Genomic DNA, 27,007 nt, shown 5'->3' with positions numbered 1-27,007 from the left:
TTATGTTATTTTTTTATTCTTGAAATAAATTACACGATGCCTTGTGAAAAATGAAATTCGGATAAAATTAATTGTTATGAACAAGATGACAGAAGAAAATTGTAAACTCTGAAATGGTAGATTCCTTAGAACTCATACAAAATGCGATTATTATATTGCAATTTTAATTTTTGGATATTTTAGTTCTCTGAATTTTTTTATTGATTGGAAATTGACCTTTTTTTCTCATTTTTATGCTTTTTTTTGAAGAGGATTCTGCGATTTTTGGCTCATGAAAGGAAATTCTTAGATTGTGACTTTAATTTTGTTCTTTAAGTTTTCTACTCGTCCACGATGTAATTCTATTATTTTTATCTTTTACGACTTTTGGCTCATACTTTAGCTCACATTATCGCTGACACAATATACTAGTTTTCGATTTGCGACTTTTTGCTCATATCAAGTGCGAGCCTGTGATTTTAACTTGGATTTTTTGCACTTCTGCGTTCGCAGAATTTGATTTTGATTTCGCATATTTTACAATATTATTCACACGTTGTATCCTTACCCTTTGCGTCTCGCTGTTAATGGATAGTTCTCCTTATTTGTTTGATTCAGATAAAAGAAATACTTTAGAATTGCTATTAATTTTATGTCGATATCGATAATCATGCGTAGAATTATCAGTACAGACATAGAAAATTAGTCATGTCGTGTACTGCAAAATTTTATTTATTTTTATCTAAAATATTTCTTTCATGATTGCAGTTTATCTAGTTTTCTTCTTCTTGATAAATTCCCGGTACTGGACAGTTCTTCCAATATTTATTACTAAGGATTTGTTATAAACATCTCTTTTAAATATATACTTTGATTTTTAAAATCAAAGGGATTCAGGTTAAGGCACTACAAAAAATCGAAACACTTCTCTTCCATTTATGTTAAACATCTTCGTGAAATTTTCAGTGCCTTCCATGTGTTTTTTATGTCTGTGATAATATTTGTGAGTCATTCGTTTGTTTTACCAGTTTTGTATTATCTCAAAAAAATACTTAGTTTCAGTTTTTAAAGAATATTCTTAATGAAATAGGACAATTTTAATATTATGAGAAAGTAGTGTAACATTACATAAAAACTTTGTAACATATTGTTATTCTATAATCGTATTTATGAAATATTGTAAATGCCTAGTAAATTATATGTTTTTTAATCAATATGAAATTATGTTCCATAAAGTATATTTAATAATATTTTCTAGGTATATTTCATTGAATTTATTCAAAAGTCTAGAATATAAATGCTTGATATTTGTCAAGATTTATATATAACAAAAGCATAATGCTAAATTTAAGGAAATCAATGTAGAACTATTATACATATATAAAATTACTGCTTTACAATATTTAAATAACAATAAAAATTTATACCTTACCAGTAAATTATATCTTAACCTAATGTAAAAACTAAAATCGTGAAAAATTTTTAAATTAATTAGAATTTTTAATATCATTTCTTGTTTCATATTTCTTTGATTGTTATTCATATTACTACTATATTTGTTTCTAAATGTGATGATTACTGAGAAATTAAAGTTTGCTATTCGGTTTAGAAATATGGATCATTTTTGTACATTTCCGCGTGAGGAGTATACTATAACTTGTTATTACTTCTAAATGAGTCATAATAGATAAGCAAAATTATTCCTTTTTATTTTTATTTGTAATATTATTTTATCCATAACATTAGAAAAGGAACAAATTGTTTATATTCGTGTTTGTATAATACATCTGTACCATTTTCATAGTTCATCTTGTATACGCAAAATGTTGTAGTACATATTTAATTTCGCATGTAGCCACTATTTTATTTTATATAATCCATCTTCTAACATGAATACGTATAGTTTCTGAATTATGCAATTTTTGGAATCAGATTCTTTAACGATGAAAAATTTTGTCTATATTATATAAATATCATTGAATATTCATAAATTTGATGTAGGAAGTACAAACAAATAAAAAAAATGGAGAAAAATGTGAACTAAATTTATGTATACATGCAAAATATATTGTATGTGTGTGTGTATTTCTCCTTTAATGTGCGGTTATTTTCCTCCCGTATATGCGCATTGCGTATGAAGTCATAGACATAAAAAATGGATTATGGGTAAATCCTATGCACTTTATTGCTGTATGTTTATTGCATTAATAAACGCGATGACATATTTTGAAATATATTTTAACCATATTTTCGTTGCAAATGCGGTTCAAAAGTAATGAAATCATCTATGGATCGCTATTAAGAAGCAAAAGCAAAAGAATAAAATAATATGGATAACGATACTAACTATATGCAGGTTCTAGTTCTAGTACTTAAAATCGTATTCAAAATATTACTAATAGGGTATCTAAGTATCCTTAAAAGTAAGTCTAATAAATTTTATTAATTTCAAATGTAAATAATGTACAAATCTATGCTTTGATTTATTATACAATTTCTTGATGAACGCATCAGTAGTAGTAATAATATATAGTGTAGTAATAATATATATATAGTAATAATTAGCCAGCTCGTGGCTAATAAAATCAGTAATTTTATTAGTAATTAATCTATACTTTGGCCTTTCTTGTTTCTGAAAATAATGATTTAAAAGTACTTTTTAAATAATTCGAGATATCTTCCGATATGGCAGTGACATAATTAGGAAGTCGTATCGGGGTGCGCAGAAGAGTTTTCAAACAAAATACAGTCCTTTTATTGGTATGATCTATCACTTCGCACTCGCCCTTTTTACGCGTTGACGCGCTACAAAAGTACAGTCCAGTTCGGTTTGATTCGACTCTTCTCGGTTCGACTCGGCTCGACTTTGAGTCACAACGACTGCGGAGCTATCGACCGTTCTAGGTTTAGCAAGATAATAATAATTCGGATGGAATGTATTCAGCGCGCGCGCGGGAATGGAATGAATTCTTGTACGCTTTATACGTCGCTGTATTGGTTATTATTAGTTTTAATACTAACGAGAAGAGTAATGTTCTAGGATATTCATTGTCGCTTTTAGTAACTTTTTATTTGTTACCAGATTTCCTCCAGATAATCAACATAAAGTGGTTCAATTTTTTCTAACGAAAATTGATTAGGATCTTCAATGAATATAAATAAGAAAAAATTATTGCTTAAACATAGGTTATTTGAAGCTGTATTACAAATTTATAACAAAAATAGAAAATATGGATAAAAAAATACTTAAATCTATACAACTTGATGTTACACCACTAGACTTTTACATGTCAGTGGTTTGAAAAAGAGGTATCGTAAACATGTATTAGTACACGTGATGAACTAAGGAGTTGAGGAAGAGTTGATTAATTCGTTGAGATGAAGCAAGCTTAAAATGATCTTCTTAGGATAATAATTTAATTTTTTACTGTAATTAAGTATTCTATCAATGACTATTAGAAACAGTGACCATTTTAAAATGGGGTATTAAAACCTAATCATTAGATTGATAAATCTATTCTTATCTTATAATACAGTAATTATAAATATATTGTTATCGTCTTCAGAATATTTTATAATTCTTTAATAATGTTTCAAACTTCCTATATCTATGTAACTTTTTTTAATTATGCAAAATATGGCAAAACAGTGTAATACGCCATATATAAGATTTATGTTTATATTTATATTAGTGAAGAATATTTATTTTCGGAAGTATAAACTGGTTTTAACTTTTTACCTGTACATTACGCGTTCAAATGGCTGATTAAAGTTACGTAACAGGTTTTGGAACCACATTTTTAGGGTAGAATGTAATCATACCTTTTTTTTAAGATTACATGAACTTTATATAGTTTGAAAAATTGAGGTTAGAATTCTCTTAATTGTATACGCGAGTGTAATTTCATTATAAGCTGCATCATTAATTTGTGTCCTTATAATGCGATTGGTTAAAAACTATATATACGTTTACAAAGCACAAATTAAAATACTTTTTAAATCAGAATAAGGCTTATATACTTTTTCTATGTATCGATCACGATACATATATTTCAATAGTTACGTTGACAATATTTTTTCATAGAAACTAATACATTTTGTTAGGAAGTATTAAAGAGAACTTAAATTAGCATCCAGAATTCCTTAGAATTATCATAATCTGAATAATATCGTTCCAAAAGGATATCCTAAATTTACAAAAAATTTAGGCGATGGTTAAAATAAATATATAAATATAGATCACTAAAATGTAATTTTTTTATGAAGTTGTATCGTTAAAAGTTTTATGTGTGTGTGAATGAATTTTATAAATAAAAAATATCGATTTAGTACACAGCACTAGATTCTTCTGTTTGTCTGTTACGTAGAAATTAATTTTATATTTAAGGCGTAGACACATCTGCAATGCGTTCAATGTTGCTTACGATAGAATTATGCGTGATTTTACATGGGAAAAAGTCAAGGAGCATTGTGTTTCTTGTTATCTACATAGGCTTGAATTTAATGTGTAAATTTTTACAGTTTTGAGACGTAATAGCAGATTTTCAAAGAAATGCAAATCAGGGTTTGAGCTGTTTTACATATAAACATAAAATTATTTCACACATTAAATTAAACATTAAATATTTGTGAAATATATTATAGAGTGACATAGTTAGTTGGAATTGTTTAAACTGAAACAATTATGTGAATGTATTTAAAGAAGACGTAGAAGTCAATTATTCGTATAAGTTTACTGACAATCTTAAATATAAAAGTTGTATTACCTTTGACAATATAACTAATTAAGGTGTAAATCCTTGTATAATTATGCATTACTATGTAGATACAGTTATATATAGTAAGTTATACATCTGTGCGTTAAATTATGATCTTACTTTTTTCGATTCTTTCTCCCGTTACTATTTTATTTGATTTGTTTATCTATGCGACTTTCATCGTTATATCTTGTTACGAAAGCGTTTTGATGTAACGTGTTTATGTTCATCCATCTTTTTGGCTGAACGTTGTTGTTTCGCAATCTTTCATAAGTCAAGTCTTATAAGTGCGCTACTAGCACTTCATGAAATGTAGCTATATCTTTACCTTGCAAGGTAAAAGACCTCTATTCTTATATTAGATCTATAGAAAGCTTAAATACACACACACATTCAAAATATCGATATTATCTAACATACAATAGCAAATAAAGCTTACTTATTATTTGTTATTACTTAAGGAAATAATTATTATTTATTTTTTCCAATATAAATATTTTGTATGTATATTTGATATAATTTTTTCTGGAATATATATACATAATTCTGTGGTATACATACTACGAAGATCGATCGTTTCCACTGCATTCAAGATGACATATTTTGATTTTAAACGCGATGTATTTTTCAATGTAGGCGAAAGAATTTACTGTGCACGCGTTTAATTTTTATTTTAAATATATAATAAATATTTTACTTTTATCAAATTCATAAATGTAAATTCTTAAATATCAATTGTTATTTAAAGACGATAATTAATATTTAAGTATATACATGGTATTAATAATGAAGTATAATTATTAAAATTTAAGTAGTGGTTCACATATCTTTCTGATATTTCATGATCATAGCGAAAAGATGTTCATTACGTTACACGTAGGTTATACATGAGGATATAGCTTAAAGTCCTTAATTTCTCCTTTCTTATTTGAAATATGATTTTAGAGATAGGAGAACTATCTTTTGGAAGGAGCTGGTCAAATATTAATCGCAAAGACGCATTAGTATGGTGTGTGCAATTACGTACGAAAAAGGCATTTTAGTATGAAAGTGTGTATTTACTATCTCAATAGCAATTTATACATGTGGTCACAAAGAGAATTTTTATTACTTTTAAAATCTCAAATAAGTTTACTAATTCGTTAGGATGAAGCATATTTTCATATTTAAGTTGTAGTTCTTCATTTATTTGAATCCTTAAGAAATTCTCCTTCATTCTATTAATATAAGTCGTAAATGTACATATAGTAAAATATGTATCATATCTCTCTTTCAAAGACATTGTAGATATTCGTAGTCAAATAATTAATAATTGTTACAAAATTATGATTTATAAAATTGATTTAAAATAAAGTATCTTCATGACAAATAAGCAAAATATCAATAACTTACGTTTTATTTACAGAACTACTGCCGGGGATATTGCCGTTGCTGCCATTATCACCGCTACAGAGATTCAAGAACGAGTGGATGTCTAAAGATGAAATGTCCCTATATGCCAAGTAATTCATCCACCAAATTAAAAGCTGTGGTCAAACATTAAGAAGAGGAAGAGAACAAAATTATTAACTCCAAGAGTACAAAAAAACTAAGAAACGAATGGAAACGAAACGAAGGAAGTACACAGAAGAAACAAAAGAAGAATAGCGTTAGTGGTGGAAAGAAAGGATCGAATGGCATAAACTTTAAGAAGAAAACAACATCGATTCGGATATCTTTGATGCAACCAGTTGTCGTCAGTTGCTGTATGCGCTGAAACTGTGCGCGTATATGTTTCTCGTTCTGCCATCTTGAAAGTCATCCAATTTCTTTCTCTTGGTAGCGCGCTGGGTCACGTGTACCGGAAGCGTGCACGGTGCGTGCATCGTACACGCACTGTGCTAGGCTACTATGAAACGAAGGAACATCGGGTCGAAAGGAAAACCAACAAAACAACACGATAATAGCAGACGATAGAAGAACTGCATAATGAAAGCGAGTTTGACGATAAATTTGTTTTATTGCGGGAGTGATAACGGATGGTGTAGCAGCAGTAGTAGCGGTAGCAGCAGTAGGAACGACAACCCCGAAATAAATACAGATGACACTACTGGCAGTAAGCAAAAAGGAAATGACAATGGTTTTAACAGCAACGATGAACCGCGAGTGGAATATAGTGTGGAAGTTGTTAAGTGTGAGCCACGTGGCAACAGTGATGATGAGATTGTCGAGCAGTTGTATTTCAGCGAGGTGTACTCACACTGATTTGTGAGTACTAGTAGAGAAAGAGAAAGCGGGAGACAGAGAGATAGAAGCCACCAAGACTCTCGTGGAGAGCGGGGCACTGAAAGATATGCGGACCTTTGTGCGAACAGCTGAACCGGAAGTTGTGAGAACAAGTGGAGTGCAACGCGCTCCGCCTAATCGGTGATAGGGTCAGTCGGTTGAAAGAAGACAAAATTGGCATTCGCAGCGACGGCAACGCGGCATCTTTCACAATTACCTTTTTCTCTCATCCCTTCCCTCTTTTTCTTGTTTCGTTTCGTTTCACCTCGTTTCCTTTCTCTCTCTCTCTTTTTCTCGAAACTCTTTGACTCGACTCTCACTCATTTATTTTATATATGTATATACTGTTCTACTCTCTGTTGATTACCGAAAAGTCTCACCTTTTTATTTCTCGATCGAGTAACATTCGTTAAGTATATATCGTATAATGGTGACACACGCAATTAAAACGTTGGAAGGATAATGCAAATGAAAATTCGTCGTATAGAAGCCGCGTCGCGTTCCCCCACAATAATGAAGGTATACTTTCCTAAATACATACATACATGTATTGAGACGATCGGTGCTGGACACTCGCATGGCCGTCGCTGGATCTGTTTAGATCTATATCTTATGATACTACTATTTATGTAATTGTGCTTATGTTATATCGTAGTTTTGAATATTTGTTTCACATATAGGCTATAAATAACACTTCCAGAAATCGACTATAGTGAAAGAAGAGTTGAAGTTAAGTATTTTTATATCTACAATGGCACATTGTTTTTTGGATTACCAAATGTTTTCAGATATCTAGTTTATTGGATTAAATATGACATCATTAAAGATAAAGTCAATATATATCTATATTCTTATCGCGGAAATCGTTTTCTCACATCTTTTGTTATTTAGACTTGTCATTAAAAAACTGATTATATTGCGTCTTTCACAGATTTCTTCAACAGACTTCACACTATTCAAACTGTAGCTCATATTTTCTTAGCATACTTCGTAAAAAGTTCAGAAAGAAGATAAATGAAAGAAAATTAGTTCTTGGGCTTGAAAAGAGTTATCGATGGCCGTGCGAGTGTTAAATCACACTGTTCCTTCGATACATGTACGAAATGTAGGAAAAATTTGTACAACCAAATCTATAGCATGTTTTAGCATGTGAACGGCGATTGTGAGTTATTTCAATATTTCTGAGATATTTACAAAAATGTAAAATACATTTTATAGATATTTCAACAGAATATGTATTAAAATCTCTAAATAGATTAAAAAATTTCTTAAGTTAGTAAGTATGAAGAAAATATGGAAAAACCACTTCAAAAATTTTCTTAAGATAAAAATTCGAAAACCGTAGCAGAAATGTACAATTTAATTAAACAATTTCAATTCCAATTTTTCATAATCCTAACAATCGAAGTTCTCTATTTTACCTTCGTAGTACCGTAACTAAAAATTCTGTATAAAAGTCATAATCGCGTGTATTAATGCGCGCGCATGTCCCTTTATGTGTGTTCAGCTTGGCGGGAAGATTTAAACAGCAGATACTAATTTGATATTTCTCCAACTGTTATCTACAGAAATCGTCGCTGGAGCAACAGCGCAAGAAAGAAATTTGAAAAGTCAGTTAAGTTGTGTTACGAGTGTACGAAACCGAGTGGCGTGGAACGCATGAAAGTGTATGTAAGCTAACACAGGAAGATAAAGAGAGAGAAACAACGAGCGAACAACAGAGAAGAAGGAAGAGGTGGCGAGAAAGAAAAAGAAACAAAACGTCACACGAAGAAATGAAGACAGTGTGAGTACCAGTGGAAGAAAGGGGAAATGATAAAGAAAAAGAAAGAGTTGACGAAGGGAATAGCTTAGTGAGAATAGAAGCAAAAAGTTCGCGCGACGTACAGTATAATGTGGAGTAGCGTGTTTCGCAAAAGTTTTTAAAAAGTCGATATAGAATTTATAAATAGATCGGTTGGTATACTCACATATGTGCACGCGTACGCATGTGTGCGTGATTACGCGCGCACATGTACGTGATTTGCACTCGAGACTGAAGCGGTGAATTATTCTCGCACGGATTGACTACTCGTGGGGGAAATTTGAGATCCGGCTTACCTTCCACAGCTGACGTCATTACCGGTAAGTTGTTTTTCCGTTACTAGTAGATTTATACCTTTACGACGTTAAAAATTCTGCTTTGTTTTTTTATGATTTGTTTTTTTCAAGGCAAATACCTTTCTTCATTTATCTATCTTCAAAGGTAGATACTTATCTTCTAATGAAAATTAATGTATTGGTTCTTAATAAGCTTTTTAAGCATTAGTTATATTTATGTAAACATATATTTATGTATGAGTTAAAGGGGGCATCACATTAAAAAAGATGGTCAAGTATGTAGATATATTACTCTTACTTTTTGTTGGAAATCTAATAAAATATTTTAAAATGAAAGTTTCGCTTTCAGCTTTTTGGCAGTCAAGAATAGAATTAATTTTTTTCTTTTATATGATATCATGAAAAACTATTTTCAATTAACGACAAATTGACAACAGTAGAAGTACACGAAAGGGTTTTCTAATTTTGTACATTCGAACGTGTTGTACGTCGCGATGATTTTCTATGTCTTCTCGTTAACGCTGCGTAGATTACTGATGACCCACGTTGATGATCTTATTATGCAGCATGCATTTTACGCTAGAAGCACGTACTTCATAATGCTCATGGAACTATGAACACAGTTATCGTGAAGAAGCAATAAGAATGATACACAGTCATACCCAAATCAAATAACTCCTTTGATTTTATAATTTATTTTTTGTTCCTATTAAGATTGTTTTATTTAGTGGTTCACTATATATCTAATAGAATAACTATCCATTGACTCGACTAATGATTATTTGGATTAACTATTCCTCTTTTATATTTCCACTCGACGCTTTAATAACAATTGATTATGAAACTGATGACAACAAATTATTGAATATGACTTAATAAAACAGCGTTTAAATAAAAATGCATAAAATTAAAAAAGAAAAAAGTGTGTGTGATCAAAATAATTAAAAAGTCTTTGCAGTCTGATAATAAATTTTTCCTAGCAATTAATATTTTGAAAAAGTTATTAGGTGCAAGTTAGAAACGTATATTTGTATTCTATTCAAAATTATACAAATACCATGTTGTACCATTTTATTTGTCTTTTCTTTTTTTTAGATAGTTCCATTTCGTATTGGTAATTTTGTGGTATATTTTAAATACTTTTTTATTGCATAACAATGGATTAACTTGCAAAAATTAAGCATAACGTTATGATATTTTTCTATGTATCAAGTGTTGTGTTACTTCTATTAATGGCTAAGTAAAATAATAGTTAATATGTAATAGTCTTATGTGCGGAGATCAGAGAAAAAGAAAAAAGCCAGTTACTTTGACAAGTGTTTGAGTTTATCAATAAATATAAGTGAAGTATATCTTGACTTTATGTACTGAATGGTTTTTTGGGCCATTAAAAGTTGTAGTAACTTAAAAATTAGAAAATGTTACTTAACACGTTCATTCACGAAGACAATCTTGAATCCTTTTATTATGATTATATATTCATATAAAAGTTATTTCATCTACAGTATCGACGAGAAGTTTTACAAGATTTTTAACACTAGAACACGAATAATACACTTCGTAAAATATATTTACATTCGATATTCCTTTAACATAAACATTTATGATTTTTCCAAAGTTCTATTTTTGTTAAATAATATTACAGATTTTATGTTAGCCAAAAAACTGTAGTTTAAGAAAGTAGATGTAGCTTCTAACTTATCTCTGATTGATACAATATTTATAGAATACCTAACCTAGATCCTTAACTCTTAATTTATAGTTCAAGAATCACCTTTTTAGGGATTACGATGTTCCCTGAGGTGGCTATGAGGAGGTCGTGATTATTTTTATTTACAACTATCTTTACAAACAATTTTATCACGATCATTCTCGTCATTTATTTCTTTCGACATAGCTATGATACAAATTCTTACAACATTGCAATATGATACTAGTGATCGTAACGCTTAATAAATAAAATAGATTAAGGATCACTATCACTAATTATTGCAAACTTTTTAGTCAATTTACGTGTTTGTGCAAAAATCCAGAAACGAGGATGTAGCTTTCGTAGGAAACTATATTTACAAGAATTGACATAGTAAATTGGTGGGAATACAGCTGTATGCAATTCTCCGAATTATTTCATTGCTATTCTTGCTTGTCTGATATCTTTCGTGAGGTATAATTAGAAATCTCATTGTGGTAATCTCACTACCGAGAAATATATATATGTATTCATCTAGAGTCTAGAGTAAAATAAAATTATATATTACACATTTTTAAAGAATATACATGCTTGTAAAATAAATTCTTTAAAATCAGAATACTGTATATCAAGTTTTTAATTCTTTTATTCAATAGTATAAAAAATTTCTTTGTTAATTATTAATATCGACGGAGACATTGAATTTTGAAAATTCTTATAAATTCCAAATTTTGGATCTTGCATTTTTTAACAATCTCAGTTATAACTTTTATTAATAATATTTTTAATGAAAGACTATCATTGGGAAAATAAAAGAAAAATGATTGCTTACTGATATTCATATATAGTTCTCCAATTATTACTTGGCTTATACATGCTCCTCCAAACCGTTTCTATATACAGCTTTCGGTTCTCTTTGAGTGTCATTACAGTACCGTTACTTCGATGATGCTAGCCGTTGACGTCCTTGTGAACTTTTTCCTTCTTTTTAAGGATGGCGCACCACGATCACGCGTTAATGTCGATTTCCATTTATTTCACGTACAAATGTATGAATTTCGACTGAGATATTCGGTATCAACCTATCAATTATTTATTACTTGTTAACTACCTTTAACGTGACTTATACATACTTAGTCGATCAGTAATGTTATACTTTGCATTCATTTACTTTAACATCAAATTTTGCAAAAGCTACATATTTCTAAAGTGTAAGTAGTTAAAGTATAGTATTTTACAATAGTTAATAATTTTATGTAATGCACATGTACGAGTTTCGTGGCATTATATTATAAAATGTATTCAAAGTATACAAGGAAAAGGCAATGAAGAAGGAAAATAAGAAAACAGTGCAAAGTAATTTGTAATAATTCTGGAAAGGAAAAATTGTGCAATGTAGTTAATTTATTATTTATAATTCACGTATGAATTTAACGAAAACGTTATTAATTAAAGAGTACAGATAGCAGATAATGATGAAAGGTAATATTAATTATTGGATTAAAAAGTAATGAACGAAAGAACTATTACATAATCAGGCTTACTGTTTCGCAATAAATATTAATAGTCAATACTTAGCTCGGAAATAATCGTAATTAATCATTTCAATTAATTTATTCCACACGTACATTGATTATATATATGTATTGTTCTTATTGTTATCAATATATTAATGAATTATTTTTTTAATTTATTAGAAGAATACAGAAAGCAAGAATTATAAAAGTTTTGCTCAATCGCGTTAACAATTATGTTATATTAAAAATTATGTTTCTGAGAACAAAACTGACTAATTCCTTATATCTACTATGGAGTATGGGTATTCTAGTTGTGATTATGATTATATCTTGTAATGATTATATCTTAGTATTGTCTTTAGATACTAGATATCATAAGAATAGCAAAATTTATAGCAAATGTCTGTAACAAACGTAACTAAAAATGAATATTGAACATCGTAAATAAAAGTTAATCACAGGAATATATTTGTAGTTTGTTTAGAAAAGTTATTAAATTAAAATACTTATTTCTAAAAAAGCAACCTACGCATATAACATACACATATAGTGGGCATATAATTCATCGGTGTAAAAATCTGAAAAATATCGGTGAGCTGAACGCTGTACGCTCCCATCGTAAACCCGATAATGGCATTGTGTCTTGCTTGATGTGCACTGTCATACTTTCTAATGTGTAGCATTCTCATGACCTTCCTTTTTGTCTGATCTCCGTATTTTACCAACTGCACATCACAAATTAAAAAGTAAAGAAAGTGTATCGTGACATATTCTAAATTTAATCTTTTGGAAATCACCGCAACATTATTAATCTTATTACTAAATTGAAAAATTTGTATTATTATAATAGTTAATATAATATCACAAAAGTTTGTCGCAAAATATGGAATATATAATAAATCTTTTACATTTAAATACAATTAATATTTTGTAGCTCAGATTTAACAACTTAAATTCTATAATAAGTATAACTTGAATAACACACATATCTTAAGTATTTTTGCCTGCATATATATCAATATGATGAAAAGAGGAGGTTCCGCAGATGTTTTGAGACCGATAACATTTAGTGACATTGCGCGTCTCTGACGAACTTTTAAAATTATTGATCGAAATGTTGTTATCTAATTGCAGTTGACAAAATAGGGAATATTATTGATACTGTCGGGTAAAATTGAAATATACATATTAGGAAACGAATGAAAGGAAAGGAGAAGAAGGAAAGGAAGGGTAAAAAGGAGGGAAAGAAAGATAAATGTAATAAATTGTACGATTTATATTAACGTCACGTAATCTATGTTTGCTTCCAATTTATGAATCCTTTCTTATAAAGATAACTGTATACAGTATATAATAATATAAAATATAATATATAATAATAATATATATTATAATATATTAAAAATATATATTGATAAATTTATTAACAAGATAAATAAGTAATCAATAGTCAAACACGAGTATGAAACTATTGATAAGTCTTTAACAACCGATATGAACAATAATAAATAACTAATTTATATATACAAATATAAAAAGGAGGAATTTTAAAAAAGATAAAAAACGAAGGCAATGTTTCTAATTAATTTTTATGGATTTTTTCCAGTACACAATGCGCTAGGGGTGATGGAGACAGTGAGCAAGCAAGTCCAAGTAGTGAGCGGACTGGGGGTGGGGGGTCCGGTGGGCCCGGTGGGTCCAGTGGGGGCCGATTTGCATCACCATCATCATCCTCACCCCCACTCTCATCCTCCACACCCACATGCCCACCCCCACGGTCATCCTCACGGACCCCATGGCCACTCACTGGTCGGCGTAACGTCGACCCCTGGCAGAGGTCAGACACAACCACCGGTCTCGCATAACCAGCATTTACCCGCGAGATCTACTCCGGTACAGCTACATAGGTAAGTTATTTTCTTGCCTATGTTGTATTGCTATCGCAGTTCCATTGCACACCATATTGTTCACGTGTAGTGTGTACAATATAATTAAAAGTTATGCGCATGCGCTTAATTCTGCGCGAAAAACGACTTAACACATCGTTTGATGAAACGCATCTATAATGCAATCGTAAAGGAATACACTACGTGAAAGAATAATTATTGTTTTTGTTGTCTTTCAGTTATTTTCATTGATCATTTAGCCTTAAGTATGACAGTATGATATATTGGTACAATGATTGGACAAAATTGGACCTAAATGCATTGATATATTATCATATCATATGATGTGTAATTTATTGAAATTTTATAGAGATAAAAGTATTAAATATAGATAGCACATTGAGTGGGCGTTGATGTTAAAGTAAATGTTCATATTTACATATACAGCTTATAATAATTACGATAATAATATATGCTACTATGGCTTTCTCTATTATTTATGCCACCTTATATGAGATATATGTTTATAATGTTGGATTCTAATTATTGAGTAATTGTTTATAATTAAATTTAAATAGTAGGATATCAGAAAAAATTTTTCTTTTTTAATTTTTCTTTTATTAGAAGAAATTTGGAAATAATATAGTGTAACTATTATCACAGTTATTTCATTTTTATATGTTTTATTATTATATTGCCGTTATTGTTTAAAAGTTTAGTTATATTTATTAATATATATTGCAATGGATTCTGTATTGTATAAATTCAAATATTGGAACTTGAAATACGCGGCAGATAGAACATTGAAGTTGGATGCGTAACATACATACATTCGGTGTACTGCGCATGCGTTCTCCCAATTTTACCACTACTGCTACCTGTCGATTCTAACCTCAAACGTCAACGTGCAACGTTGATTTTTAACCTTGCAAGGTTTACATTTACGATTGTAGTTTACTGAAATATATATATGGACGATGGTATAGTGTATTTTACTGAAATTATCAAAATAAAGCCGCAATTTTTGGGAACGCAATGTACCAGATGTGTGAATGGAGAATGTACGTGGGAAGGAAAGATTTCTTTGAAACTCAAGATTGTCCGTTTGCATGATGAAGTAAGTCCACACAGTTATTTCTGTTGCTTCTAGTCGTTATTCCTCGCATGAACAATATCATTACATTATAGCCCATTCTCGTATTAGTATAGTACGTTTCTAACAATGGCATCAGTTACAGTCATATGAGTGATTTCCCCAATGTCTATATCATGAGTTTTATATAGAAAATCATTGTAAATTGTTTTGTTTATTAAGTGACTCGTGATATTGCTCTGCCATAAATATCAAATCCTATGATGTTATCCTATTACAGTGTTTACTATTAGCATAGTAATTACAGTTTTACTATTAGCATACAAAATTTAATTAATCAACAGTAATTCGCGTATCAGAAATTTCTCATAGAATGGTTAGTAACGTACATAAAGAATAAAATAAATAATATGGAAAACGCGGGAAAATCAGTTAGGTTAGGTACGGTCTGAGGATTGTGCAAATGAACCAAACAATACGAAGGAACGCAGTATATGTATATGTTACGCACATTTACACATTTACACATACTATGGGTTACATTACGAGTTACGAATCTGGTCTCTTATAGACAAAACTTGTGTAAGAAATAGAAATACAATAAAATAAAAATTTTGCTTTATTACAATCGTTTTTAAAATGATGTTTGATTTTAATATTTGATTTTAGAATCTTTATTTTACACATAATGAATTAAATTGAAAAACTACGAGGTTATTAATTAAATAGATAGCCTAAATAAATTGGCAAGTTAAAAATTTCGGTCTGTTTTCTAATAATTTATTATTCATTTGTATTTGAATTGGTGGAAAATAGTAATAGATGTAGGAATTTGTTCAACGGGAAAGAGAAAGCTAACAGTAGGTCGCATGACGGGGAATAAAAGATGGCGGTGATAGCGGAAATGCACTTTTTTTACCTGTGAATAGGTAAAAAAAAAGCAAAGGAAAATAAAATTAACGTGTTGCATCTAATTACGTATATATAAATTTATAATGTCAAAGCTTAAGACATTATCAATTTTATTAACAAAATATTATGCCGGTTATATAGCATTCTTATAAATATTTGTACAAACTTTATGAATATTTCGCTGACTAAGAAATTTACATTAAAATACCTGAGACATATTTTCAAGAGGAAATAAGTGAGGAAAGAATCAGAGACATTAACGGAGGCGTGAACGAAAAGTAGAATTGAAGGAAGGGGCTCAAGGCTACGTAGATTTCTATTTCCTGCAATTCTCTTTCAGACGAAAACAAAAATAGAATACATTTCTTAATATAACACTTAATTCTTTAATAAAATTGGGTTATGTGGAAAATTATGGATATAATATTTAAAAATAGATATTTATTTAAAAATTCAAAGATTTCTAGACTTTGTGGAAAAATTAATTAATCATAACTTTTTATCGTTTTATCGTTGTTGTCTTGAGTATATTATTTGCGATGGTAATACAATTACGATGAAATTCATAAGATATATGTATACATTGAAAACATTTGTTATCGCAGGTGCAACTTTGCATTTCTTTTATTTATATAGGTATTTTATGATATAACTTTATGTAATATAGAATATGTGTTATTGATAAATAGTGATAATAGTGTAGTGATAATTTCTGCTTCGTTTTGACATGATGCATGTGGCGCTATATGATACGTACTTAGACGCTTTTTATGTTGTTTTCATATTTTAGATGTACCCGCCATGTTTTATACCCTAACCTATCATATTACTTTTCTTATCTGCATGTTATGGTCTTTCTTCTCTTTAATTATTTTAAAATCCCTATTATTTCTAATGTAAACAGTGATATGAAAAATATCATCATATATTTTTATCATCTGGTCAACTGTAAGATATACAAATTCTAGATTAATTTTGTTATTGTCCTTCAAATTTAAGAAATTGCCTGGAAAATACGATTGATTTGAAAATGATTCACAGAAGACAGCAGTTAATTTTATACGTCTTATCTATTACAGTGTTATTTGTCCCAAAGGTGGTATTTTATTTCTCACCTAAGTATTAAATTCATCATCATTGAACCTGTATAGGTTCATATGTACAACTTATGTGTGCATATCATGTTATCGTTCTCTCCGTGACCTATGTATGTACGTACATAACATTCTATCGCACGCGCATCATTCATAAAAGGGAAAAAGAGTAGGTGATACACGGGAGGGAGAAGATTTTAGAAGTGGGAGGAGGGGGTCAGTGACCGTTACATCATCGGGAACTCATAGTCTAGGAAAATCCATAAAGTCGTCATTCATTTGCGATTATAAATTCGTATATAAGAAAAAAATAGCAATTAAGAAAGATCGAATGATTCATTAATATGAAAAATATATCGTGCATAACTGTGGGCTAATATTGTGGATAATAGTTGTTTTTATAGCGTTAATTGTTTCTTAACATTATATTTTGTCTTTTCATTAATTTAATTTACAATCATTGCAATTTAATTTTTCTTCTACTAACTGGATAATAATTATTGAAATTATTTGTTTGACATTATTGTATATGCTATTGTTTATGATAATTCAAAAATACATAGTTCTTTTTTTTGTGAATCGTTATGTTGTGAATAGTTTCGTAATTTGCCTAAAAAGATTTAATATCATTAATATGTGTTTACAAAATTTTCAAATAGAAATAGTTAAGAGAGGGTGTCGTTGTTAATAGCTGAAAATATATGCATATTTCTTGGATGTGAGCTAGGCTAAGACTATATATAGACTAAACTATAATTCCGAATGATTTGAAATATTCATTTAGTTGCTGCGGCACAGACTATACTCTTTCAAAAAATATAATCAATTTTGTTTACAGTATACAAAACGTTAATGCCAAATAATAGATATCAACTTATAGAAGAATTTAATTTAGTAATTTTCAAATATATTATTGAATACATGTGTGTTACACATAATTTTATTTCGTATTACAATTATGTTTAACAACTACTTTTACGTTTTTTGAGTATGTATTACTTTATCTTTTGTTCTCAGAAAAAGATTAAAAAAAAATCATATATTCAATAACGTATGAAATATATTAGATAATTTCGGAAAAGAAATCTTTATAAACGCTATATCAGACTACATCGGTTGATCGTTCACTATTATCCACCAACGAATAACTCTAAGAACGTTTGGCAAGCCTCGAATGTATTCAACGATATGGCAACGTCGCCTTACGAAAGCAGACAGGCACATTCACCCTTTGTGATGTTCAACGCATGCGCAGTCATTCTACAGAGAATAGGTACCGATGCACCGGCACGCGGAATCATGATCTGTGGAATACTGCGACATCGCATATCGTTATACACTATGGCGCATGCGTGGTATATTTTGCCACATGTGACAAACTAGCGTCGAAAGGTCGTGTATCTACTATTCTGCCATACATATGTATAGCCAATGGTTGATTTCACGTGAAGCATATTTTTACCGCGTGACGCGATTGGTTAGTTGATGGTCATTCGTCAATTTTTATATGCATTTATTTCTTACAGTTTATCTTTTCATATAAATCTAATTTTGTACACATATGTAACTTTTTCATATTATTTTTCTTTTAATATGGAACACGCTTCTTTTTTATGTATGTATATGTATATGTATATGTATATGTATGTACATATGTACATATTGTATACAGAACATGTATATGTATAACAACCTGTTCGTAAAAGATAGTTCATTTGAACATAAGTAGGGTTTATTTATGTCCGTACATAATAGGTAAAATTATTGGTGTATAAACGTATTTGGTTAGGAGATCTTCTTATGTAAAGGTATATTTAGCTTAAAAGTCTACTAGGCAATTTGATATCATCGGTATAATTTATTAAAGACAAAGGACTTACTTCCCCATAAAGAAAAATTGAACAAATCTTAGATATTCTTCAATGAGCGGGAAGCACTTCATAGGTTGTTTCTCTTTATAGTAACCATCGCTAATAACAATATAAGCTCAGTTTCCACGATGTTGACAAGTATTTAAAAAAAAGTATGCTTTTAAGTATTTTCATTATGATACTAAAATGGCTGCTTGTTTAACGAGTTTTGTATGATACGTAAGAATATCTTACTTATATTGCACACTACAGTAGTATATAATATATCAAGAAATACAATCTGAGAAAACCGTTACCATTGTAGGGACGTGAAGTGTCTAATACGATTTTCTCAATAGAAATGCAAAGCATAAATGTAAGTGTATGTATCGTAAATAACCGCGTTGAGTATAAAATATCGTAAAAATGATCTTTGTAATTTCAGAACTTTTATACATATACAAAATCTTGCACAATCTTGTGGAATAGGAAATTTAATTAATTGTACTATACAAGTACCAAAATAAATGCAGCACTATGCAAATACATTTGTTAATATATTACTTTGCTCCTTTATAATAAATTTCGAATGATATGAATATATATGCATATATATAACAAAATATGAAAATTACGAAGATTTTGCCGCTACTGATATATCTTCTTCCAAAATGAATTGTTAATTTGTATGCCACTGTCCCAGTCTAACCTCGTAATTCAGGTTTCCAAATGTCTGCAGGCCGACGCAGAGTTATGTCAACATCAAGAGCAGCAGCCCTGTATCTCCAAGAACGATAGGAACAGGAGTGACGTATGTGCAGGGCGGTGCGGCTTCATCTTCAGCAGCAGCAGCGGGGACAGTCGGAAGTGGAAGTGGCGGAGGTCCTTCAATCGGTGGCAGCGGTAGCGGTGGAGGAGGCGGTGGTGTTAGCAACGCCGGTGGCGCGAACAGCGGTACAGGAGTCGTCGGGGCTGGAGCTGGTGCTGGTTCCGTTGGAAACGTAGCACCAGCCGGAAATGGTAACAACAACGGTACCAATAACAGCGCCGGTGCGGGGAGCAATAGTGGCGGAAACAGCGGTACAGTGGGTGGTGCACCAGGAGGTTACGTTGCTGTGCCCATGGCTGGTAGCCTGCGGTATATCCATCCGTACCCGTCGACGCCTACGTCGGCGTCGGTGCCGGCTGTAGCGACGATGGTCACATCGGCCTCGTCGGCACCGACTCCAATACCCGTTCCAGCACCCGCAGCTGCACCTGTCAATCCACCTACAGTTAGTCAAACACCACCACCATCGCTTTCGGGAACGTATGCCACAAGAGATGGTGGATATCGCGGCGCCACCACGAATGTAGGTATTTTTCTCTTCGATTTATCCCACGATAAATCGGTTGCGCCCTCATTTTTTCTTACTCTGTTGCTTTCGTTACACGTGTGTGCGCGCATGTGTGTGCGCGCGCGCACGTGTGTGTGTGAGAGAGAGAGTCACTAAGAGGTTTTAGATAACAGATTATAAATATTCATTTTTTCATAGACAGCGGGAAATATTTTTTCTAACGATTAAAGGCTTGCGTGTAAATATGTAGAACCATAGGAAATGAAAGATTAGATTTTAATCAATGTTAATTTAATAAGATATTCTTAATAATAAAATAGAAATTGTAGGACACAGTATCCTATTTGTAAAGGGTGATACGTAGACAAATTGATTGTACTACGACAAGTATATATCCCATTTAATATCCTTTACATTAATTTATTTACTTCTTCCACAAAAATTTGAATTGTTTCGACAAAAGAGTTGGTAGGTGAAAGTCATGTAGGAGGCTAACATGTACAGTTCATCATAAAAGTTTACATATACGTATGTATCCGACTTTTTTCATTAACGAAATCAAAAGTTGTTCAAACTAATCTCTTTGCTGGAATATTTGAAATTGATTAGATGAATTTATGGCTGGCTGATTGTATATATATTGTATATATATAATAATCTATTACACCTAATCTAGTGTTTTAAACGCGTTACACGAAACGCGCATTGTATCTGCCAGTGCCCTTGACTTTCAACCACTATTAGCCGTCCCCTGTTCTCTTCACTGCCTAGCAATATAATCTTCTTTGTCGCGGATGTTGTGCAGTTTTGGATTAATTTTACCGCCATATCGAAGTTGCGGAATTCTGATGAGATTATGTTTGATGGTTTCAGCAATATCTTTGTCGTAAATGTTGTTTCATTTCATTTCAACAATTTTAAATTTCGACAGACATTGTGTCAACTTTCAAATTGTTCCGTGATAAGTTGTCAACTTAGTTTAAAATTTGTAAATGAGCGTAAGTTTGATTTAAAACCTTACTTTCTATTTTGGGATGTTTATTACAATATATAGTAATAATAGAGGTATACTATGTAACATTGAATATAAGAACTATGAATAAGTCAGAGTATATGAACATGTATAAGAGAATAATTATATCCCCTGTATGTTATACTTCTGTTATCTAAAAAAAGAAAAGAAAAGAATGTACAAAAATCAAGTCTAGTTTATTAAAAGTGTAGCTGCTTATTCGAATCGATTTCGAACTGAATCATATATTTAATCATTAATGCTCGATTAACTTTTCTAAAATGAAAACACTCGATATATCGATAGAATAAGATAAACAGCTTAGTAAGAGGTCATATCTGTTATCTGTTTGGGTGGCAGATTATGATCCTAAGGCATGGTATAAGCAAGACGTAGAAGGCGTGAGAAAGAAAGACGAATCGACTAAAAGTGGAGTTTAGTCATAATACGAGTGCAAGGAACGTATGACGGTGTCGTAGGTATATCGATGGTCTACCGTCTGCCCTCTTGAACCGGGTCATCGATTTTCTTGAAATAGGTTCGTGCCGAGAAGGTTAGACAAGATAAATTGAATAAAATGCGCGATGAAAAAAGCAATAGAACCACATACATCTTAAATGAGAAGAAGATAAAGATAAAGATAGAGCAGAATAGATAGGTGGACAAATAAAATGAGATTCGAAAGAATGAACAGACATTTATTATGACATCTTTCAGGTGAACGAGAGGATTGCCATTAGCGTGAGCAGTAGTCCCCTGTCGCAAATAGGAGTCGGTGTTGGAGTAGTTGCAGCCGAATATGCGGCGAATAGCGGTATAGGTAGTGGTATGGCTGGTGGAAGAGGGGACAGACCGAGGATATCTCTTTTACCACCTGCTTCGGTGACACCAACACCTTCACCAACAGCACCAGATTATCAGCACGTGTCCAGTGCAAGAAATTCACGAATAGCCCTGATGCCCGTCCAGCCGGATCAGTATTGCAATCGTACGGCCGTTGAAATGGCCAATCTGCAGGAGGCGCCGCCCTTCAAGAAGATACGCCTCAGCCAACCGACTCAGATTCAATTGCAGTCCCAATCGCAATCTCGCTGTCATAGTTTGTCACCCGCTGACCCGTGCGTTAAGCAGGAGCACGTGGTGCAGTTACAGCAACCACTTAGGATAGACACTAGGGTGGGTACATAGGTGGTACATAGATACACAGGATGATTCAGGATAAATGTGAAAAACCTTGACATTTAGTAGATTGCTTTCGAGATAGCTTTGAGAAACTTACTGAGCGAACTCTATTGTCGATATTTATGTAGGTACAAGTATTTAACTCGCTGAGTGTCGCGTTATATACATTTGAATGATGTCTGTACATTTTGTAAAGAATTTCTTATTTGTATTGGATGTTACAACACTATAGATTCTATAATTGAAAATGAATATACAGTATAAGGATTAAATATATAGTTGTATGGTAAAAGTTATATGCGAAAAATATTGAATTTGTCTTTGATAAAGTTATACAAAAAAATCTCAACATTTAATGAATTCTGTTATGGTTTCATTGTTATTACAATAAGATTATAAGCTTGACATGATATAGTGTTTAAGGAATTAACAAAAGAAGATAGGTAATATTAAGTATGTGTATCTTTAGAAGTACTCGTGCAAAACATTTATTAAAAAGTCTCTATATTAAAAAGATATATATATATAGAAGATTACAAAATATGTCAAGGTCTTTCACATTTCTTTTGAAAATATTTTTTACAAGTAATTGTGTTTCTCCTTCATCTTTCTCTGGATCAATAATTTTTCCATTCCTAAATTTTCATTTTATGGGATATTGTAATATATGAATAATTTCTGTTTGAAGCAGCCGGCAACAGAAGCGTATACACCCCAAACTGAAGCGATTTCACCTACGCTTCCGGAACCGAATACGCAAGAAGATGCGCAGTTCAGAAGCACCAAGGATGATCTTCTACAGCAAATCTCCAAGGTTGATAGAGAAATTGCAAAAAGGGAGTCTCAGATAAATAAGCTTCGGAAAAAGTTAAAGGAATTGGAAGAGACAGCTAATAAACCTCTAGAAGCTAGTGGACTTAAACGACAGGTTGAGGAGCAGTCTCAGCAACCAAAGCATCAGTCTTTGGCACAAAAAATTTATGCTGAGAATAGGGTAAGATATTAATTCAAATTTTGTTTAATTCAACATGTGTAATGTAGGTTTTACATTCTACCAAATTAACCTATTAAATGAGATAAATGAGTTAACTCGTTATTTGAAAATGACTTCTCGTTGAATAAAACGAGATGATTCATCGTGAATGTATACTAATCATACATCTAAGAAAAGAATGAATATATCGTTTCGTTCTTACTCTTAATAATGAAACAGCTGTTTTAATCTGTACTTGTGCTATACTGATGTTTGTATAAGAAATAAAGTGTGTTTCATTTAATATTAGCAAGACGAGTTAACTGAATTAAACAATATATTTTTAAATAAGAAATAATCTAGTTTTTCATTGGTTGAATGAAATCATACGTTAATTACAGAGGAAGGCAGAAGAAGCTCACAGACTTTTAGAGAGGCTAGGTCCAAAAGTGGAACTACCTTTATACAATCAGCCATCAGATACAAGCGTGTATCAAGAAAATCGAACAAAACATCAAACGTGTATGAGAGCAAGGCTTATAGCGAGGCTTCGACGAGAACACGCTGAACGCGCATCTCTCCATCGACAACAGTCACAAACGTATGCTATTTTGGTACAGGAGTGGCATCGTAAAGTAGAGCGATTGGAAGCAACGCAGAAAAGGAAGTCAAAAGAAGCGAAGAATCGCGAATTCTTCGAGAAAGTGTTTCCAGAATTGCGGAAACAAAGGGAAGACAAAGAGCGTTTTAATAGAGTCGGTGCACGTATCAAGAGTGAAGCTGATTTGGAGGAAATTATGGACGGCCTTCAAGAACAAGAGGTATATTATTTCATAATTAAGAAAAGGAAATTACGGGAAAAAGTTCATAGGTTAAAAGTTACCAAGGTTAAAAGGAAATCTACAAAATTATTGTTTACAAAAATACTTCATTATCACAAATGGGTAGATCATATTTACCGATTTGCGATTTATGTACTAACATTCTGATTATATTCCTGGCAATATTAAGGTTTAGATTTAAAAAATAACATTCTTTTTCGAATCAAATCTCTTCGAAAATTTTCTATTTTAATTCAATAATATTATGACGAATAGTCAAAAAGTAATAAAATTGTGTGGTCTTTTTATACTATCACTAACAATCGATAAATTCATAATGCTAATAATCCACTTGGTATATGAACTTTTGTAATATATTTATTGTTTGAAAAATTCAATGTATAATAACAATTTCTAAAATTGGTTTTATAGATGGAAGATAAAAAGATGCGTTCGTACGCAGTAATACCTCCATTATTGTTGGATACAAAGCAGAGACGAATCGCATTTCAAAATCGAAATGGTCTTCTTCAGCCGGAAGAATTAGAGGCTCTTCACAGTGAACGAAAGTTAATCAACGTATGGAGTTCTGTGGAGCACGAATTGTTTAAAGAAAAATATCTACAACATCCTAAGAACTTTGGAACGATAGCTCAATCTTTAGAACATAAGTCCGTTCCAGATTGCGTGCATCATTACTACCTCACTAAAAAAGCAGAAAATTATAAGCAGCTCTTGCGAAAATCGCGGCAACGAACACGTAGCTCTCGAAATAATCCTAATAATAAAGTGAGTGTAATTGTAATCAAATTTAAAAGCATTTGTACATAGATATTCTTTGAAAATTGTATAAATGCATTTAATTAATTAATACGTAATAATGTTAATTCTATAACAATTATTAACCTTATAATTGTTTTCTTTTTCAGGTAAATAATAGCAGTTCAAGTATTGGAAATCTAGACATTTTAACTACAGGTGTGACAACAAGGTTGCAACGTGAGCAACAGCAAAAAACACAAGAGAATCCTCAAAATAGTTCAGCAGGGACATCAAGTACAACGACGACGACGACTACGGCTACGTCAAGTGTATCAACTGCTGTTGCAACAACGATAGCGACCACTTCGACGACTCCTTTAAATTCATCAACGTCGAGTATATGTTTAACGACGGACTCTGTAATAGCATCAACGACAGCTACAACGACATCCGTGTTGAGCACCACGACATCGTCTGTCGCGACGTTGTCGTCGACAACAAGCGCGAAGGACAATAGGGAAATCAATAAAGAAAACAAAGAAAGTAAAATGGAAGCGAAGGAGTCGCACCTTATTAAAGTCGAAGTGAAAGAGGAGCCTCAATTAAGTTCTGAAACGGTGTCCGGAAAGGACGTCAAAGTAGTGTACGTAATATCATTTCTTATAAATATTTTTAATTTGACTTGTAGAAAATATTAAATATATACCTATATCATATCGTGGGGTTGTATAAATGGAAGTAGCATGCTTTATTAATTCTTTAATGAATTTGTAAGTATTTCAAACATAGATTTTTTAAATTAATATTACGTAAGTTTAACACACACTTGAGATGACATATACATCTTGTAGTATAATAGTTACTGTGATTTTCATCCTACCTACAGAAGGAATGAGAGAAACAGTGGTCATATTTGATTTATTGTTTGGTAACTAGAATATTGACGTAATCGATATTTTAGTTGTAAATGTATACGCACAATCGCTTACCAGGACCAATAACCGTTTCTTTTTATATTTTGGTTACGTTTGGATACTATAAACCTTAAAATAGAATTTCATAGTGGCTAGATAATTGATTGGACGTATCTTTATGGATTGTTATAATTTACATTGATTGTTAGTAATATAAATAATGTTAATTATCTATCATTATAATCTTTAAGTTTTAATCTTGGAAGTATTATCGTGGATATGAGGAAAAATTTCTCCTTTATGAGAAAATATTTCATATATTTAATCTTTGAACTAACTTATGCATCCTAGCTTGGTACTAGCTCCTAGATTTTTACAGTATTAGTAATGATTTGTAGTATTGTATAGACCATTTTATATATCTTTACCTATCTTTATCCTAGTCTATGTTTCGAGCTTCTGTGATGTATGTAGGTCGTTTTCAAGATGCATATATTACATGTATTCCTCTACCTGTAAAACAGCACACTATTTTGATAAATTGCGTCACTTTTGCCAAGATGCTAATATCAAAGTAAATATCAAAATATACTAAAGGAAGTCCTCTTGCAGTCATAAATATAGTTGTATATATCACATAAATTTCATTCTTAACTTTCGTGGTTTTTTTTCTCAAAAATTGTTGCAACCAGATTGTAGTTACTATCTTTGTCTTTGGTAATGTGTATTTAATAATGTATGAATACTTTCATACACTTGCATTAGGATTTAGGATATTCAAATTTAATAATTATGAATTTTTAAATTTAATTTAATTTAATTTAACACATTGCAAGTTCACATAAGTTTCAATGAAAAAATTT

At 31.2% G+C, this 27,007-nt stretch overlaps 1 protein-coding gene across 11 annotated transcripts in view; it reads left to right on the top strand.

Annotated features, from left to right (window-relative positions):
* Positions 1-27,007, top strand: part of LOC117212069 — a 68,458-nt gene that overhangs the window by 2,859 nt on the left and 38,592 nt on the right. For 4 of the 11 annotated variants that reach the window (XM_033456535.1, XM_033456543.1, XM_033456542.1 and 1 more), the window contains 9 exons: positions 6,142-7,520; positions 8,570-9,125; positions 13,915-14,215; positions 19,883-20,495; positions 22,210-22,668; positions 23,363-23,668; positions 24,049-24,468; positions 24,901-25,257; positions 25,398-25,873. In XM_033456535.1, the coding sequence (XP_033312426.1) occupies positions 13,935-14,215; positions 19,883-20,495; positions 22,210-22,668; positions 23,363-23,668; positions 24,049-24,468; positions 24,901-25,257; positions 25,398-25,873 (2,912 nt within the window). In that variant the 5' untranslated portion in view covers positions 6,142-7,520; positions 8,570-9,125; positions 13,915-13,934. Of the gene's footprint in view, positions 1-6,141; positions 7,521-8,569; positions 9,126-13,914; positions 14,216-15,075; positions 15,312-19,882; positions 20,496-22,209; positions 22,669-23,362; positions 23,669-24,048; positions 24,469-24,900; positions 25,258-25,397; positions 25,874-27,007 lie in introns of those variants that run through there. The other 7 variants (XM_033456546.1, XM_033456541.1, XM_033456540.1 and 4 more) reach the window with 5 other exon arrangements.

This window comes from Bombus bifarius, unplaced genomic scaffold (assembly GCF_011952205.1).
Source record: "Bombus bifarius isolate JDL3187 unplaced genomic scaffold, Bbif_JDL3187 scf7180000008274, whole genome shotgun sequence".
NCBI classification, from domain to species: Eukaryota; Metazoa; Arthropoda; class Insecta; order Hymenoptera; family Apidae; genus Bombus; species Bombus bifarius.
This window is presented reverse-complemented; position numbering and strand designations above follow the sequence as displayed.